General features: G+C 37.7%; 1 protein-coding gene across 1 annotated transcript in view; it reads left to right on the forward strand.

Annotated features, from left to right (window-relative positions):
• Positions 1-3,357: 3,357 nt before the first annotated feature.
• LOC146457784 (ubiquitin carboxyl-terminal hydrolase 15-like) overlaps positions 3,358-17,280 on the forward strand; it is a 31,285-nt gene continuing 17,362 nt past the window's right edge. The window contains exons 1-8 of the mRNA XM_085091581.1: positions 3,358-3,491; positions 9,537-9,664; positions 11,028-11,282; positions 11,952-12,097; positions 14,020-14,078; positions 14,523-14,541; positions 14,686-14,729; positions 15,144-15,600. Of these exons, the coding sequence (XP_084947707.1) occupies positions 3,364-3,491; positions 9,537-9,664; positions 11,028-11,282; positions 11,952-12,097; positions 14,020-14,078; positions 14,523-14,541; positions 14,686-14,729; positions 15,144-15,600 (1,236 nt within the window). The 5' untranslated portion in view covers positions 3,358-3,363. The remainder of the gene's footprint in view (positions 3,492-9,536; positions 9,665-11,027; positions 11,283-11,951; positions 12,098-14,019; positions 14,079-14,522; positions 14,542-14,685; positions 14,730-15,143; positions 15,601-17,280) is intronic.

A 17,280-nucleotide genomic window follows, 5' to 3' on the forward strand; every position in this document is an offset into this window, starting at 1 on the left:
CCTTGTTGTCCAGTTTGTCTACGACTGTCGCATGCGTTTTCTAGAGTGCGCGCTGCTCGCGTCATGCAAAAGATCGCGCAGAACTCGCGTCATTCAACATTGCCTATACCTACGATTGCCGTAATTTTTGTGACGTACACGACAGTTGTAAGCGAGTTGTAGGTTTGATTTACACGAAACAATTCGTGTCGTAGGCCTGTCCTAACCTTGTCGCATGCGACAAAATTGTACCGTGTAAATCGGCCTTTAGAGGACAGACACAAGAAGACGACATTACTTGCAGGTAAGGCACGCCCGTGGGCAGAGTCGAAAGATCAAAAACTAATAAATAAAACCCCTTCTAAATGGTCGAAAGCGAGCGAATGATTATCTTTAAGGGGACTAGCTACCCGAGACTAGCTAGCAGACTACACAAAAACGGACATAAGTTTTTCGATAAAATAGACCTTTTCAACGAAAAATCTGAGAATACCCAGTTGAAAGTGACTTAATCAAGGTAAACAACACAAGAATTTTGCAATAAGGAGGTAAGGAAAATGGTTGCTCAACTGTTGTCGATGGAAGCAATCGATAAATCGTGGCCGGGATCGTTCGCAAATTACGGCCTGGAATACTGCACGCGGCTATTTTTCTTAAAGATATAAAAAAAAAAAAACGCGCCGAGTGCATTGTCGAGTTATATAAGCACTTTGAATTTTTAAGAACACACGAGATAACGCGTAATTTAATAGCGCGCGCTCTTGCCGATCACGACACGATCACGACAGGGCACGCGACAGCGCAATCAAGTAAAAACTCAAACTGTTTTAGTTTTTCGTCACGTCGCAAGCAAGTTCAAGAAGTTAACTCCAAGTCAAGTATAAGGTTTTAAGGTGTTGAGAGCCAAGTTGAAGTTAATTAAAAGTCTGGAAACATCAGTACAAGAGACTGTTCTTTGAGAATCGCTGGAGTGACAGGGCATTCTGTCTCTGAATTTCTCAGATTTTTCACAGGCAAAAAATCTGACGTGTGCTCCGTGCATATGTACAGTTATAATGCCGCACCATACGTATGCTTCGTACATTGTGGAAAAGAGTTGGTTCATGCTTTTAGCTGTGCGTATATCGAGTTATGGATGCACTTGGGAAGTTTGGAGAGCTCTCAAGAAGCTAGAGTTGCTCTCGGCTACGCCTCGAGCAACTCTTACGCTTCTCTCGTGCTCTCCAAACTTCCCGCGTGCATCCATAACTCGATATACGCACGCTAAGCATGAACCAATTCTTAAACAGAACTCAGTTTAACCAATCACAGTGCTTGCTTGACCCTGGCTATTTTATAATACTGAGATAAAGCAAAGATTAGTTAAAAAAAGAAATCGTTTGTAGGTTTATTTTGAACTTTGTCCTCATGTTTGGGATTCACGATTGCGTGGTACATATGTATAATGGAGAAGTTTGTTACTTTACAAATCGAAGGCAGTTTTGATTGGTCTATATTGTAGTCAATAAAAGGACGTCATAAAAGATTCAAAATCCAAAGGCATAAAAAGTAAATAAATCACTTTATTTAGGTGACAAGGTAATTATGCAGGGCAGAGCACTAACTGGGGACACTCTCCAGATCGAATTGGATTAGCCGGAGAATAAACCTCTCGGAGCAAGGATGCTCAACAAACTTAGCCTGTTCCAGGCTCCTAGAGAGATGCGCGAAGGAGAGTGCGAGAACATTTTCGTCCCCTTGCACTCTCCTTCGCACATCTCTCTAGGAGCCTGGAACAGGCTACAACAAACTCAACCGACATAAGACGCCGAGTCCGGAAATCGAATCTGAGCCACATTGGTGGGAAGCGAGTGCTCTCACCATCCCGGGTCACCATCGCGCCATCCCTGCTCCCCAAAACATGCATGTATTAGAATTTCAGGATATGGTTGCCTCCCATAACTATCTCCGGATTTTGGATATATTTTGTAAATGATAAGAAGTAGACACACGCATAATACGGTGTATACGGCTAAAATAGTCATTATTTTGCTAAAAAGACGAGATTTCCGGCGTTAGCGGCACTGCGTGGAGTTCTGACGTTCAGCGAACCTACTCGGTCAGTGTGAGCGCACATTTGGTTCAAAAGTGCTGAAATTATTTTAGTAGAAACTAAACGACCGCAACTATTTTTAACGCTGTTAGCTTGAATTTTTCCATGCTTTTAACTTCCGGTAACAGCAATAAAAACTTGTTTTTCTTATTTAATTTCTAAAGACGGTCGTGATTCTTGCATACCCCAGGGCTTTTCATGTGCAGCTTGACGCCGTTCTCTAATTTGTTGTTCTTTTCCAGATAGAAGCAGTGACTTGTTCCCGCAGAATAGATTTCACTGAGTTTCCCACGCTTCTGTGTTCAGATATGGACCACGGAGGTGGGGGGGGGGGGGGGAGGGGGGATGTGCCCTGCTACCCTTGTCCCTGAGGGTAGCGTTTACGTGAAAGTGACTGATCACCAGAGATTTTATTCTCTCGCTGCGTCGCGGCTCAATTATGTTTCGGGATAAAGAAACCCTTTGAACCAGGGTAAAATACTAACTGACCTTCTCCCATTTTTAACAAGATATTTCCCCGAAACAAAAAGGAAAACAAAAGGAATTATTTTTCTTTCCGTATTATGACATTTTGCCGAAGAAAACTCTTCGTAATCTTTGTAGCTCTTCTTCATTCTTTAAGGACTGGTTCTCAAACTACATCAACTCTACAACAATTCTACTCAATTCTACGTCTACTCCACATCTTTCCTAGGTGTATCCCTCAAATCACGCCTTACTTTATAGTGTGCTGTAAACATGTTAACGACCGTAATTCAGCCAAGGCCAGATGGTCCCAACCAAATAAGAATTGGTTTTGGTAAAATACACTAACAGGAAAGAACAACACAACTGTTCTAAGAAAATAGATAGAAAGGGAAACCAATCAGGCTGATAAAATCCTTAAGTGTTTTGCCTTGTATTTCAACCTTCGAGGAGGCACAATTAGGTTAAAGGAAGTAGGCAAACCTGTCCACAGCACAACTCTTAACTGTAATCTTTGAACAACAGGAAAAAGGCAAATCATCTGGAAAATATCCATCAAAACTACCGAAAGAAAATAACAACTGAAATTAAAAGTCCAAAACACACCCTTATATCACAACAATAAAATGCCGCCATAAAATGTTCAAAACTTGGCAGTGAAAGCACTCACTCGCCACTTCAGTTTCGAACATTTCCCAAGTGAAATATCGAATTGTTCTTTGCTCTGGTATCGTTAAGGTATCGGCCCCTTAATATCGGCTCAGGAACTTTGCGCGCATGACTTTCTGAGGTAGACCGCAACCACAATGCCTTTGCATTACTTCAAAATGGCTGGCGCCGGTGCAAGTGAAAATGACGAGCACAGCGCTCCAGTCGAGAAAGTGGCCGACATTGAAAGCCAAAAAACGGAAATAACAAAAGAAATGAAGAAACCTTTACGTAAAGGTGATACCTGGTAAGTTTTATCGAGTAAGCTGTGGTTATCACCTGGTTTTCCTGCTTGTTCCGAATTTGTCTTGTCATGCATGGCATGGAAACGGAAGTGAAAGTTTCCCTCTGTATGAACTTAAAATTTCTTCTTGACCAGATCTAGATAGATATTTTTATGAATCTTGGTTCATCCTTGTATAAATAACCCTTCTATTACGCCACAGCTTCCGTTAATGAATTATTTCATGTCAGCTTAGTGATCATATTCCTCCAGACATGAACATACACTTGTACATTCGTGCATCACGATCGTCAGCGAGTGATAATAAATGTAGTTGGTATGAATCAGTGGCTCATCATTCCAGACAAGTATAAAATCACCTGTAAAGTTTAACGTCAGTTTAGGGACGAAGAATTCAAGGTGGTTCATTTTCTGTTCTGTAATGCGCCGATCAACTCGAAACTTCAACATCCCCCCCCCGGGCAAACCCCGGGCATTTGAACTTTTGAAGATTGGATCGTTCAAATTCCCGCCCCCTCGGGCCAAAATGGTGTTCAAATGCCCCTCCTAAAGAACAATCGTTGTCGGCTCCTGTCCTGAGTTACTACAAAAACCACAACTTTAACATTGAAACTAATGATTGGAAATTGAATTTATTAAGTCGGACAATGTCAATCAGCAAGCGTAAGCTGCTCTAACTCCGAAACACGGCGAAGGTTGTTTAACGAGAAATACATAATAACATATTTAAAATGAGTTAGCCGGCTACGTAGACTGTTCGAGTAGCAGGGTATTCTGCAGTTTAAGCCAAAGTAGCGGTTTTTCATTCGACAATGTTTTTTTTTTCTTTAACTGTTCACTGCTGTTTTATGGCTATTCTATAAACCTCTGCAGACACAAATGCGGGAGAAAGGTGCAGTTTGACTGATTGCATAAAAAACTACATCGTTTAAAGAACTAGAAATACATATTAATTAGTTAGCCGGCTACGTAGAATGCTGTTCGAGTGGCAGGATATTCTGCAACTTAAGCCAAAGCGGTTTTTCATTCGACAGTGTTTATTTCTTTCACTATTCACTGCAGGACAAAGCCGCAGCTTGACTCATTGTATAAAAAATCTACATCGTTTATATACAATCTATAAAAACAAATTAATATTTAAGCATCTCACTTTTGAAGACCTTTTTTGTAACATTTTTTTGTAATGCTGTATCTCTTCCTTTAAACTCCTCCATCTCGTCCAAACACGTATTTATAGCTGTTAGCGACTTCGGCGCCCCCCCCAAAAAAAGCGATTTGAAACCTGACACTTCCGGTTCAATTTTCCCCACCCCACCCGGGCAAGGTCAAATTCCCCACCCCCGGGCACAGAGAATAGTCAAATGCCCGGGGTTTGCCCGGGGGGGGGATGTTGAAGTTTCGATTTGATCGGCGCATAAGCCGAGGACTTGATGCCAAATTAAGGTAGTTGCCCATACATAGGAAATACCAAGTGAAAGAAGTTTTTCTTTACCATGATTTTTATATGGAAAGTAAGCTAGCCACACTTGTTTATTTACCAAATAGAAAATGGTTTTCTACTTTAAAAATTGTATGCTCTCTAAGAAAATAATGCACTTTGAGGTCTAGAAAATCAGCTACTGTCGGTGGGGGTCATGCATTCAGACGCATTTGTAGACTTCAAAGTGCATCATTTTCTTGGAGAAATTATATAGGAAAACCATCTTCTTTTCAGTTAAGTATTTAGCCTGAGCTTAAAAGAGAAAAACTTTGTTCATTTTGGTGGCTGTACCAGAACACTAAATCTACAAAGTTGTGTACAAGTGTGAAGAAAAACTAAACCCAACGGTGATATTTTAACATTTCTTGAATGAATAAAGACTTACTTCAACTTGAAATCCAAATTTGTGTTTTCTCCCAAGATTTCTAGAAAGCTACAAGTGTCACGAGTTTCACCCAGTTTGCATTAATTGACCATTAGTTGGCTTCTTCCAAGATTTTTGCAGATTTTTACCTTTTTACCAGCACGGAAAACAAAATGGCAATCAAACTATACATTCTTTCACTTAGGCAAAGTAGGAACAATTCCCTTTTAACTCATGAATGCGCGCATGCGCAATAAACGAGTTATCGTAAATGTGAGGCAAATTCACTCGCTCGCTTGCTTGCTCAGTATGTCGTAAACTTTTAGCAAATTTGGCGAATTCTCATGGCTCTCTCTCTCCTCCTACAGTTAAAATACAAGGTTTTGGAGCTTGAAATTAAATAAAATAGTCCAAAGATCACTCGACTGCAGATAAAAAGGATTTTGAGGATTTTGAAATGATGAACTACACAAGCTCTCGAACGATTAAAGGGGAAGTATCATGGGGTTTTGACCTCTTTTGTTAAAAATGGTGAAATGAGACCTTCACTTTGCTACAAAATAATTATAGAACAACGAGAGGAGAGAAATCAACTCAATTCTTGACAGTAACAACTCGTACTCTGTTCCAGCGCATTTTGGAAACAAAAATACGAAAACTTGAAAAACATTAGCCTAACATTGTTCAAGTTTCAAGCCATTTCAATCTACTCTGTCTCTGGTCAGGGGCACAAATTGACAGTTTTATTGCACTTGGGTGATAATTTATAACAAAACTAGACAATTATTTTTTGTTTCTGTTGTCAGACAAACATTTTTGGGTTTTCAAATGACATCTAATTTTCGTGACACTTCCCCTTTAAACCAAAGCGCATTACAGTTGTTGTTGTTTTTACTACGGAAAATGCAAAAAAAAAGTTCAATTACCTTTAAAGATTCAATGCAATTCCATGCGTGAAAGGCTAAGGGTAAAATAGCAACTAAAACTTCAGTTTCACAATAAATTTCATAATTTTGGGGTCCAGTATGAGCGATAACATTGATTCACCAGAACAAATGTTAACACTGAAAGTTTGCTAATGTATAGCGGCAATCATCGCAAACGCTTGATGTAATTCTATATCTACGTTCACTTGGCTAAAGCCAAAATAGCAACTTTAGGTAGATTGAAAGAAAGCTCCTTCCAAGGTAAAAAAATGCTGACAGAAGGGTGCAATAAATTGCATTCAGGGTCCTGAGTGTGAGCGATAAGATCGATTCAGGAGATCAAAATTTGTTAGCAAACTTTCAGTGCACTTACATTTAATGTAAGTGCACTGAAAGTTTGCTAATGTATAGCCACAATTATCACAAACACTTGATGTATTTCTATATTAAGGTTCACTTGGCTAAAGCCAAAATAGCAACTTTAGTGAGATTGAAACCATCTTCCAATGTTATAAAACGTGACAGAAGCCATCATTTGAATGCAGAAAGGACTACAGTGTATTACAATGCTAAAAACAGCAATATTTAGGTCACATGACAGGCAACCAAAATCGTTTACATGTATCTAGTTTCATTCGGCAACAACACAAAGTGAGGAAAAAAATACGGAGGTTCTTAGAAGAACAGCTGGATGTTTTTTTGTCGATTGGCAACCACGCAAACCACCAAAAGAACACACACGTCCACCTGTGCGTTGCCTCAAGTATCGGAAGGCGTCAGAGTGCGTGTGATTTAATTGTTTAGACATGATGCATTCCCGCAATGCGGCATGGCGTTCACGAATCCTTGTAGCATGGTTTGATGTGAGTACTGCTTTATGGTTCCCACTATTCATCTCTGCATTCACCAGTTGGCTCACAGCAGGGTTTTAGCCAGGATTTTGAAAGTGGGAGTCCAAATGTTATGTGGGCCGAAGGCCCACATAGCATGGTGCCGCAGGCGCCATGCTGCTAGGGGGGTCTGGGGGCATGCTCCCCCAGAAAATTTTGAAAAATTGAAGCCTCTTAGACGTGATTTCCGCGATTCTGACAGCCGTAAACGTCTTTCAATTTACCTATTAAACCGCTGTTTTTCCTTGATAATTTTACTAATCTATCCTTCTCTCAACTTACCTTGTGTAAGATTGAATTATATTTGGGACAGGAACTCCAGTTGTTATGAAGAGTGATTGAAATTTGAAGTTGTCAAGCCATGATTTACACAAAAGAACAGATATGCGTGGCTTTGTTGGTCGAACTGCATTCTGGTCTACAAGTGCCAGTCTCCCAAAATCTCAGAAATGCAACATCTTTTATTATTTTCAGTAAAGAACTTTAATTTATGTGTTGCGTAGTCATTATTTACATTCAGACAATTGGTAGTGCAAAGCCTAAGACCTTTTCGAAGAAAACAAATCTACTCAATTACAACTGTAAGTCAGTTTAATAAACCAATATAAGGTCTAAACTGTTGAACTGCTTATGGGCCTAAATTGTGCGTCATTTGGATTTTATATTCTTCGCGGTTGAGATCAAAACAGAAAGGAAACTCGCTAGAAAAAGTGTTAATATACTCAAGCAGTTTAAGGCCTGGGTTTGGAGGGTGTTCAAAAATTATGAATAATCCCCTATATCTTCGGTTTGTCTGCTTAGAAAAGGATAAAATTTTCCCTGAATATTAAACTTGATGTTTTCTTTTGCCTTAACGTATAATTTTGATCACGTGACACATCACGTGACCAAAAAATGAGAATTTCGTAAATCGGCGATATGGCGGCGAATTTTCTTTATAAAGATAACTGAATTGGTGTTTCGGAAGCAGATTTTAAATATTTAACTTTCTACGTTTGGAATGACTGTCCTTAAGTTTTTAAATTGGAGAAATTAACGATCAAAGGTTGAATTGTGGACTAAAATATGACCTTTGCCCTGATAATTTTTTTCTGGAGAACAATGGACGATCATTCCAAACGTGAAGCGATGGAGATATTTAATCTTCATTAGAAACGCGTTTTTGTTTGATGTTATCTCTTAAAATCGTCGCCTACCTGTCAAATCTTTGCTTTTTTCACAAAAATGATCACGTGACATGTCACCTGATCTATAGCACTACTTATTATGCTTAGAAATTTTCAGAATGATGAGATCTTTTTATCTTCCAAATTTCAGTTCAGTGCCATTGAATTTGTTAAAGTTATCTAGAATAAACCATTTTTCCTCTTAAAACCCCTTGACCCAGGCCTTAAACTGCTTGAGTAGAAGAAAAATATTAAATTTTATTAATTTATTGACAATGTTTTGTTACGTTAAGCACAGAAGTTCGTAAATGGCCGCCCAAAACAGGCCGTCAAAAATCTCTCATTTCTGAGAAGTGGCCGTCCTTTGGACGGCTGGACGGCCGCCTGGCTAAAAGCCTGGCTCACAGGAGCCCTTGATACTGGGTATTGAAGTATTTTGCATCGGATGAAGTTTCACAGTACTATTTTAATTAATCGTCAATTGCGTGTCGTGACGTCACTGGGTAGCATAAATGGCTAGTTTATTCAGTCGTGACACATCTCTCTTAGGAGTAAGCAACTGAGAGGACGGCTGAACTTCAAGCTATATGAACAAGAGTGTGTCTCATGTCAATCAAAACTCATGATCTCTGATTTGCTGCACACCCGTTTTTAATACACAACTGTTTATGTGAACTTGGGTATATCCTCACATCACATTGTTTTGGTTTTATTTTTCAAATGTAGATAGAAAAAGACTGCTTTGTGTTTGTTTGTTGGGGGACACAGGTAGTCTGGAAAACTTATGACTGGGATGTACATTTTGAATTCTCCCAACCACCCTCCTGTGTCAGTGTGTGGAGAGCCAATGGGAATTTTAGGGTCCTTATATGTGTAGAAGAGGAGTAGAGGATTTTGTTGAATTTGTAACTTAATATATACTGGTTATGAATGGTAATGAAGTATTCTTTAGGCTGACTTTACTTTGTGTACAGTGGTAAAAGATGAAATGAGTTGTTAGCCCTTTTGAAAGTAACTGCATTTGTAAACAAATTCTTCATTGATACTGATTTTTCTTTTTGCTTTCTTCTAAAATTCTTTGTTTCTTAAGGGCAAGTTTGGGATCTCTCTTTTTATTTAGTTACCTGAAAAAATTTTAACAAACTTTCAATGACAGCTTGGAAAAAAGTTAACATTCTTTCCTCCCGGCAATGAAAAGAAAGTTTGTTTTGTTTCTATGCAGGTATCTTGTTGACTGCCGCTGGTTTAAACAATGGAAGAAGTTTGTTGGATTTGATACGTGGGATCAGTTTGGAGTTGGAGATCAGGCAAACAATCCTGGTCCTTTGGACAATTCGAGTCTGTTTTCAGGTATATACATGTTCATGAAAATATATAGGTGACATTGAAATGCAGTGTACATGTAATTCTTTTGTCTGAACAGTTTTCAGCTTATTGTCAAAAACAAAACCGAGGTAATGATGTATTATTCAGTAAGTGACAAAGGCCTAATTGCAAAAAAAGATCAGAGTGTTCCTATCAGGAGTTGAACCTAACACCTTCCAATTACTAGTTCAGATGCTCTACCACTGAGCTACAGGAGACTCATGGGAGCTAACCTTGGCCATTAAACTAGGTTCATGTGAGAAATATCCTTCATACTGCTAGGAGTGGAATGCCATGTGTGGCATATGCACAATGGAATAGAATGTGGTGGAATATTTTTAAGCCTGGTGAATAAATGAGAATGAAAATGCTTACCTTACACCTTCTTCAATTCTTGAAATAATAAAAAGCTTGTGAATATGTAAAAATCCTTTAATTTCTATCAGCTAGCGAATCTTTTTTTTTTTTTTTTTTGCATCACTTGTTTGTTTACTACTTATTTAACTTTTATTTTAGTCAATTCAGATGTAAACATTAAATGTATTTGTATTTAGTTTTGTATAAACATACCTACCCGCCTCGACTAGCTTCAGCTATTTGCGGGTAGGTATATAAACACCTTGTAACTATCTATTTTTAATAGAGTGGTTTTGTTGTTGTTGTTCAGTGAGTGTTCCTATCAGGAGTCGAACCTAAGGCCTTCCGATTACTAGTTCAGATGCTCTACCACTGAGCAACAGGAGACTTGTGGGAGCTAAGGCCATTAAACTAGGTTCATAGGACAGTGACACTTATTCCAAAACCAATGTAATTCCTCCAAATAGCTAGTCAAACAACCAAGTGAACCAATCGAACCACAAGGCAAATATTTTCAGTGCATGTTATGCATGGTAATACACCTGTAAGAAAATGTCAGGTCAGTTATAGGGTTCAAAATTAACAGTTGTCCTGGACAACCAAAACTATGATGGGGCAATCAAATAGTACTGAATAGTTGATCCCCATATGCTACATGTATATTACCAGTCTCTGTTATTAAAAGATATCACACCGTTTAAAGAGTTAATGAAAACTAAAACTTAGTTAAAATTAAGTACTAAACTAAAACCCAGTAGAAAGATTTGAATATCATATACTGCCTTACTTTAAATTTGATAGGAATACATATAATGGTATAAATATGGCACATAGGGAGGAAAGCTAAAACAGGAATAGCCAAAATATAGATGCCTTGGGATGCATGCATGGAGCTCCTAGTTCTGTTCCCTTTAGTGTCTGGCATTTGTGTAGAATTAACAAAGCTCTAAATTCATTGTACATGTATATTTATATTTGACTTTTTATTCAGCTGATGGCTGTACTCTAAAGGAACATCTGATAGACGAGCTTGATTATAACCTTCTACCTGAAGAAGCATGGTATAAGCTTGTGTCATGGTATGGGATGACATCAGATCAACAGGCTCTACAGAGGAAAGTGGTGGTACATGGCATGTATGTCAAAAGCTGTAAGGTTGAGGTATACCTGATGGAGTTCAAACTCTCACAGCATTCAGACCCGAAAACCTTGATCACAAAGCAGTTCAGTAAAGGAGATACTATTGGTGAGTTGTATTCAGTGTACATGTAGAACAATTTTTGGGTGCATTATATTTGTTATAAAGCACCCAAGAATACGTAACTCCAAGAATGGCTTCCAAAAACATCTTCCTCCTACATGTACATACCCAACTACACACACACATAACCAACTGTTCAAACATATTTGTTGTGTCATGTAAGTAAAGACATCTACAGAATGCAAGTTTCCCAGAGCAATCATTAATCATGTGAAAAGGTAATAGGAAGCAGTTTGTTGGCTTCAACTGTCAAGTCAAATTACATAACAGAAGGAATTTACAGTCATGAAACATAAGAACGTTTACTACTAAATAATACATTTTTTTTTCTTTTACTAGTGTATGGTGTGGGATAAAACAAGAAAAAAATTTGTATCATAACAAAAAATCTGTAATGACGTGCTTGAATTTGAAGATCTTTAAGTGCAGGCTGAACTAAAACTCCTCAGATTCAATTAAATTAATATGTTGTTCAGGCCAAACCACAGACCACAATTTCAGTGGCCAAAAATTTAACTTTCAGTAATATACATGTACCTTCAATTAGTATCCCCTTGGGACCCTGAATTCCCCGTAATGATGAAATGTACAACCAGTTGAAGTTTATACACTTATGTAGTATATTAACTTTGTTTCTCTGAATATGCCATGCAGGTGATGTTATGTCAGAAATGAAAAAGACTTTCAATATTCCAGAGGACACTGAAACGCGAGTATGGAACAAGTACATGAGTAACTCATGTGAACTTCTCACTAACATGGAAAGCACTGTGCAGGATGCTGGTCTCTATCAGGGACAGGTACAGTAAGCATAACAAAACTATTCCATGTTCAGGGAGATAATTTATATGCTGATTTGTTTCCCTAACTAGGGAATAATTACATACATGTACATTCTTAGGTTGTTCTATATAAATTATTATGGACAGAGATTCTGTCAAAATCATGTTTTTTCCACTCAAAAATGAAGAAAAACAATCAAACAACAACGGCTTTGAGAGTGATGTATTTTTTCAGTGAGCAACACAGGCAAGACCCTTTGCATAAATGGCGCCCAAATTTGAATAACAATACCTTATACATCCTAAGCCTCGTATTCATGTGAAAAATCTTTTGTCTGGAAACATAAACACGAGGCTTAGGATGTATCAAGTATTGTTATTTAAATTTGGGTGCCATTTATGCAAAGGGTCTATACTCGGAAAAAAGAAATCTGAGTGTTCCTATCAGGAGCACTGATAGGAGCGCTTGGGTTTCTTTTTTTCCGAGTATGCCCGTCCCATGAACGGATGGGTCAGGCATCCATGCCAAACATCCATGGAAGGATGTTTGTCCCATGAACCTAGTTTAAGGACGGTGCCTACTATTGTTACTGCACATATTTTCTGCGCATCTCGCGATACTCTGGTTTCCTATGGATGATGGCTGACTAAATACAGAGATATTCTTGCGCGGAGAACTTAACATGTGCTTTTGGGGGTAACCAATTGCATTTTTCAGAGATAATAAAGCTTCAATCTGGAAAAAAAATGCCATACATTGTTTTGTGTTTTACTGCTTTTTAGAATAGTAATTATTGTTACCTAATTATCTCTAAAAAAATATTTTGGTGTTAGTAGGCACCGTCTGTAATGGCCTTAGCTATAGGAGCGCTTGGGTTTCTTTTTTTCCGAGTATGCCCGTCCCATGAACGGATGGGTCAGGCATCCATGCCAAACATCCATGGAAGGATGTTTGTCCCATGAACCTACTTTAAGGACGGTGCCTACTATTGTTACTGCACATATTTTCTGAGCATCTCGCGATACTCTGGTTTCCTATGGGTGATGGCTGACTAAATACAGAGATATTCTTGCGCGGAGAACTTAACATGTGCTTTTGGGGGTAACCAATTGCATTTTTCAGAGATAATAAAGCTTCAATCTGGGAAAAAAAATGCCATACATTGTTTTGTGTTTTACTGCTTTTTAGAATAATTGTTACCTAATTATCTCTAAAAAAGTATTTTGGTGTTAGTAGGCACCGTCTGTAATGGCCTTAGCTCCCATGAGTCTCCTATAGCTCAGTGGTAGAGCATCCGAAAGGTCTTAGGTTCGACTCCTGATAGGAGCACTCAGATTTCTTTTTTCGTAGTATGCCTGTGTCACTCACTGAAAAAAAAAATATCATTCTCATTCATTCACCAGGCTTAAAATATACCATCACTTTATTTTATTCCATATTTGAACAATCATGGTTTTGTAACAAAGGTGAACAAACAATGTCTGTGCCCTGCAAGACCAGGAAAAGAAAGAAAATAAAAAAAAGTAAAGGAGCTGGGAACAATAATAATTTTGATTGATTTAGTACATGTACATGCATGTTAAAAATTGTCTATTTTTTTTAGTGTAATACATGCAATGTTGTGACATAGTATTATTTACAACTGATGTCATCCTCAATAAAATTAAAGAAAAACATCTGTGCACTTACTTGCATGTACTTTGTTCACTGACTTGTGAGTGAATAGTTATTCCAATCTTATATTTAATTCAGACTTCTTCATAATGGTGGAGAACTACTGGAGAGGTATTACATGCAAGGTCATGAATGATGTTGTGGTGCATTATTTAAAATATGTGGTGTTCTTTTGTGGAGAGGACATAGGAATTGGGCTTAGCTGAAATGAAAGTTAATTGTTTTTGATCTTGGTTTGTAACTTTGTTGTTGTTGTGTTTTTAAGGTTCTCATTATAGAGCAAAAGAATGAAGATGGTACATGGCCACGTCAAACAAGGCAAAGGTACTGTACTTTCATTTGCATTCACTTGCAGCATAGTTTTACATGTAACTTGATACATACATGTAGTTCAATGGCCTTAGCTCCCACAAGTCTCCTGTAGCTCAGTGGTAGAGCATCCAAACTAGTAATCAGAGGGTAAAGGTCTTAGGGTCAACTCCTGATAGGAGCACTCAATTTTTTTCCGAGTATGCCTGTGTCATTTACTGATCAATCATCATTCTCAACTTGATCCATGTAATGTAATTCTGTCTGTTTGTAAGCTACATATATTGTGTAATACTCTTTTGCTACTTTATATAGTTTTAGTGGTACATGTATATGTATGTTATACCAGTCATGATAAGCAGTAAATGTGTTTATTTATTAGGCGTTGTTTTGGAAGTGGCATGTATTTATGAGATAAACTAACTATTGAATAACATGTTCTTACTATTTTGGTTGCAGCTCATACTCATCTTCGACAGTAAGTACTCTGATCTTTGTAATTACTATAATTATAATAGTCTAGTGCTGTTGTTGAATATCCCAGTGATTAAACCATTGCTTATATGTCTTTTGTGTGCTGATAACAAAATTATAAATAGTTTAATGTATTTTCCATTGCCAGGTAACATCAAGTACTGCAGAAAGAAGAAGTCAATCTTCTTCTGGGTAATCCATCATTCCTAATAATTATTGTTGCAATTTTGATTTTTTGACCTTCCAAAATTATACATATTTGATAGAAAAAAATCAGTCTGAAAGAAGGAAGTATGTGTACATAACTGACAGTTTCTACAATTGTCAGTTGTTTTTTTAAAAACTCCATTCAAGTTTGAATGCAGAGCAATCAAAAAACCAGGAACAATTTCAAACCATGTTACTCAAGAGGCATGGCAGCTCATCACTGAAGGAAAATGTTAGTTACACTGTACATGCATAGAAAGTAAGAATTTAAAAAATGTTTTAGGGGTGCCTCACCTCAATGACTATTCAGAAGGCTGGCCACTAATTGAACAAGGGAGGTATAATTATGTTTCAGTGGCTTGGCAGCTCAGACTGCTGTTTATATCACACCTCTTTCAGATACAGCAGTTACAGCTCACGGAATTCATGGGGATATGAGGGACTAAGGTCAAGCAGTTCCTTACCAGGACTTACAGGACTTGGAAATCTTGGAAATACTTGTTTCATGAACTCTGCTCTGCAATGCTTAAGTAACACTGTCCCACTGACTAAATACTTTTTGTCTGGAAACTATAAAGATGAGCTGAATCGGGATAACCCTTTGGGGATGAGGGGTGAGATTGCTAATGCATATGCAGGGCTTCTCAATCAAATCTGGAAAGAACAATATAGCTCAGTGGCTCCAAGACAATTCAAGATGCAAGTTGGGCGGTTTGCACCACAGTTTTCTGGTTATCAGCAGCAGGATTCTCAGGAGCTTCTTGCTTTCTTGTTGGATGGCCTTCATGAGGATTTAAACCGTGTTAGAAAGAAGCCTTATGTAGAGCTAAAGGATGCTGATGGCCGCCCTGATGAAGTGAGTTTTCCTTTTTTGTTAACATATTTGTCAAGTTCTAGTCGAGTGTATTAAGTAGGTGTGAATAAGTAAAACATAAAATTGTTCAGTTAATTAAGAAGGCTTGTAAGGGTTTGTATTGCTATTTAATAGTGTTTGTCAAACAATGAAGGGTTACAGAAGAATTGCATCTGATCATGTGAACCAACTATAAACATCTTTGTAACTCTTTTGTTGGTTGCCATGGCAATAGGTCAGCTCCACAAAAAGGACCTCTAAAGCTCAGTTTTTGCAAATAGTAAAAACTAAGTAACTTGGTAACCTACATGTACCACTTTTATTGCTTTGTCAGAATGCCCCCTAATTCTTTTTAACGCCTCTTGCAATATGACAAAAAGTTATCCAGTAGATCTTCCCATATCAAAAAAAGGAATTTTTTCAGCTACCTACAGAAAATTCTATTGAATTTCTTTCTCCCAAACATTTCTATTTAAAGTGGCATAATGAATATTGCACGCATACAAAAACTGAAGATAGGTTATTGTGCAAAATTTTGAGATAAAAACAAATGTTTCCTGCAGGTTTTGTTTCCGGTGCGCACGATTTTACTCCTCATTTCCACTTTCAATGATGTACAGTGTATGCACCTTTGCTATGGCATAGGTGTGTTAGATGCATGCTCGCCCAGCTGAAAACCCTTTCCAGCCTCCTTAAATATACTTTTAGAAAGCAATACTATTTTTAGCTACAAATTTACGTTTGTTAAGGTTAACCATGAAAGATGAACTCACTTGTTTTACATGTAAATATTAAATATACATGCATACAGGCTGTGTTCTTACAGTAGTTTTCTGTTTTGTGCTTTGGCCAGACTTTTTTTTACAATATTTGATGTATAAAAGATCCTGCGGTCATTTGTTGGGATTATCTGAAATGATTAGAATGTCATGCAGAGGGAGAAGTGAATAACATACATGTACATGCAATTAAAACCCATATGTAACTAATCAACGATCAATGACATCAACGAGTACAGTAATCATTGGGCAATCAATGAGTAGTCAACTGATTAGTATTTGATTATTGGCGGTGATCAATGGGTAATCAATGACTAATCGATGAACAAAACTTTTGTGGCCTATTGATTACTCAGTGGCCATGTGGTTGATTATTTATTGATTACACATAGGTTATTATGCTGTAGATATTTTTAAAAAGGTGACAGGCCAAACACGACTCTCACTGGTCGCTTTATGTACCTAAGACCTTCGTAGCGTACTACAGAAGTAAAAGAGTCTGATATTTCAGATGCCGTTGTTATAGGTTAAATAAAGTTGCCGTCGTGACATGTACCTTGAAGAGGTTGTTTTTATTTATTTATTTTGATTTGGTATGGTTTGTGTACCCACAAGATTATATTGATGACTAATCAATGCAATTAATAACTAATCAATGACTGAAAATGTTGTGGCCTATCGATTATTCATTAATCATCGGCAATGATCAATGACTAATCAACTGATTACCCATCGATTGTCTAGTGATTACATTGATTTGTCATCGATTAGTTACGTCTGGTAAAAACAGAAATGTTAGTAACTCAATATTGTGAACTGTAGCTTTTAACACATTCAGAAACCAAGCTTTTACAGTTTTTGAAAAGAATTCATCTTTGGAGGTCTGTTAATATTTTGTTTTAAA

Source organism: Pavona decussata, unplaced genomic scaffold, assembly GCF_977016875.1.
Source record: "Pavona decussata unplaced genomic scaffold, jaPavDecu1.1 SCAFFOLD_237, whole genome shotgun sequence".
In the NCBI taxonomy this organism is placed as follows: domain Eukaryota; kingdom Metazoa; phylum Cnidaria; class Anthozoa; order Scleractinia; family Agariciidae; genus Pavona; species Pavona decussata.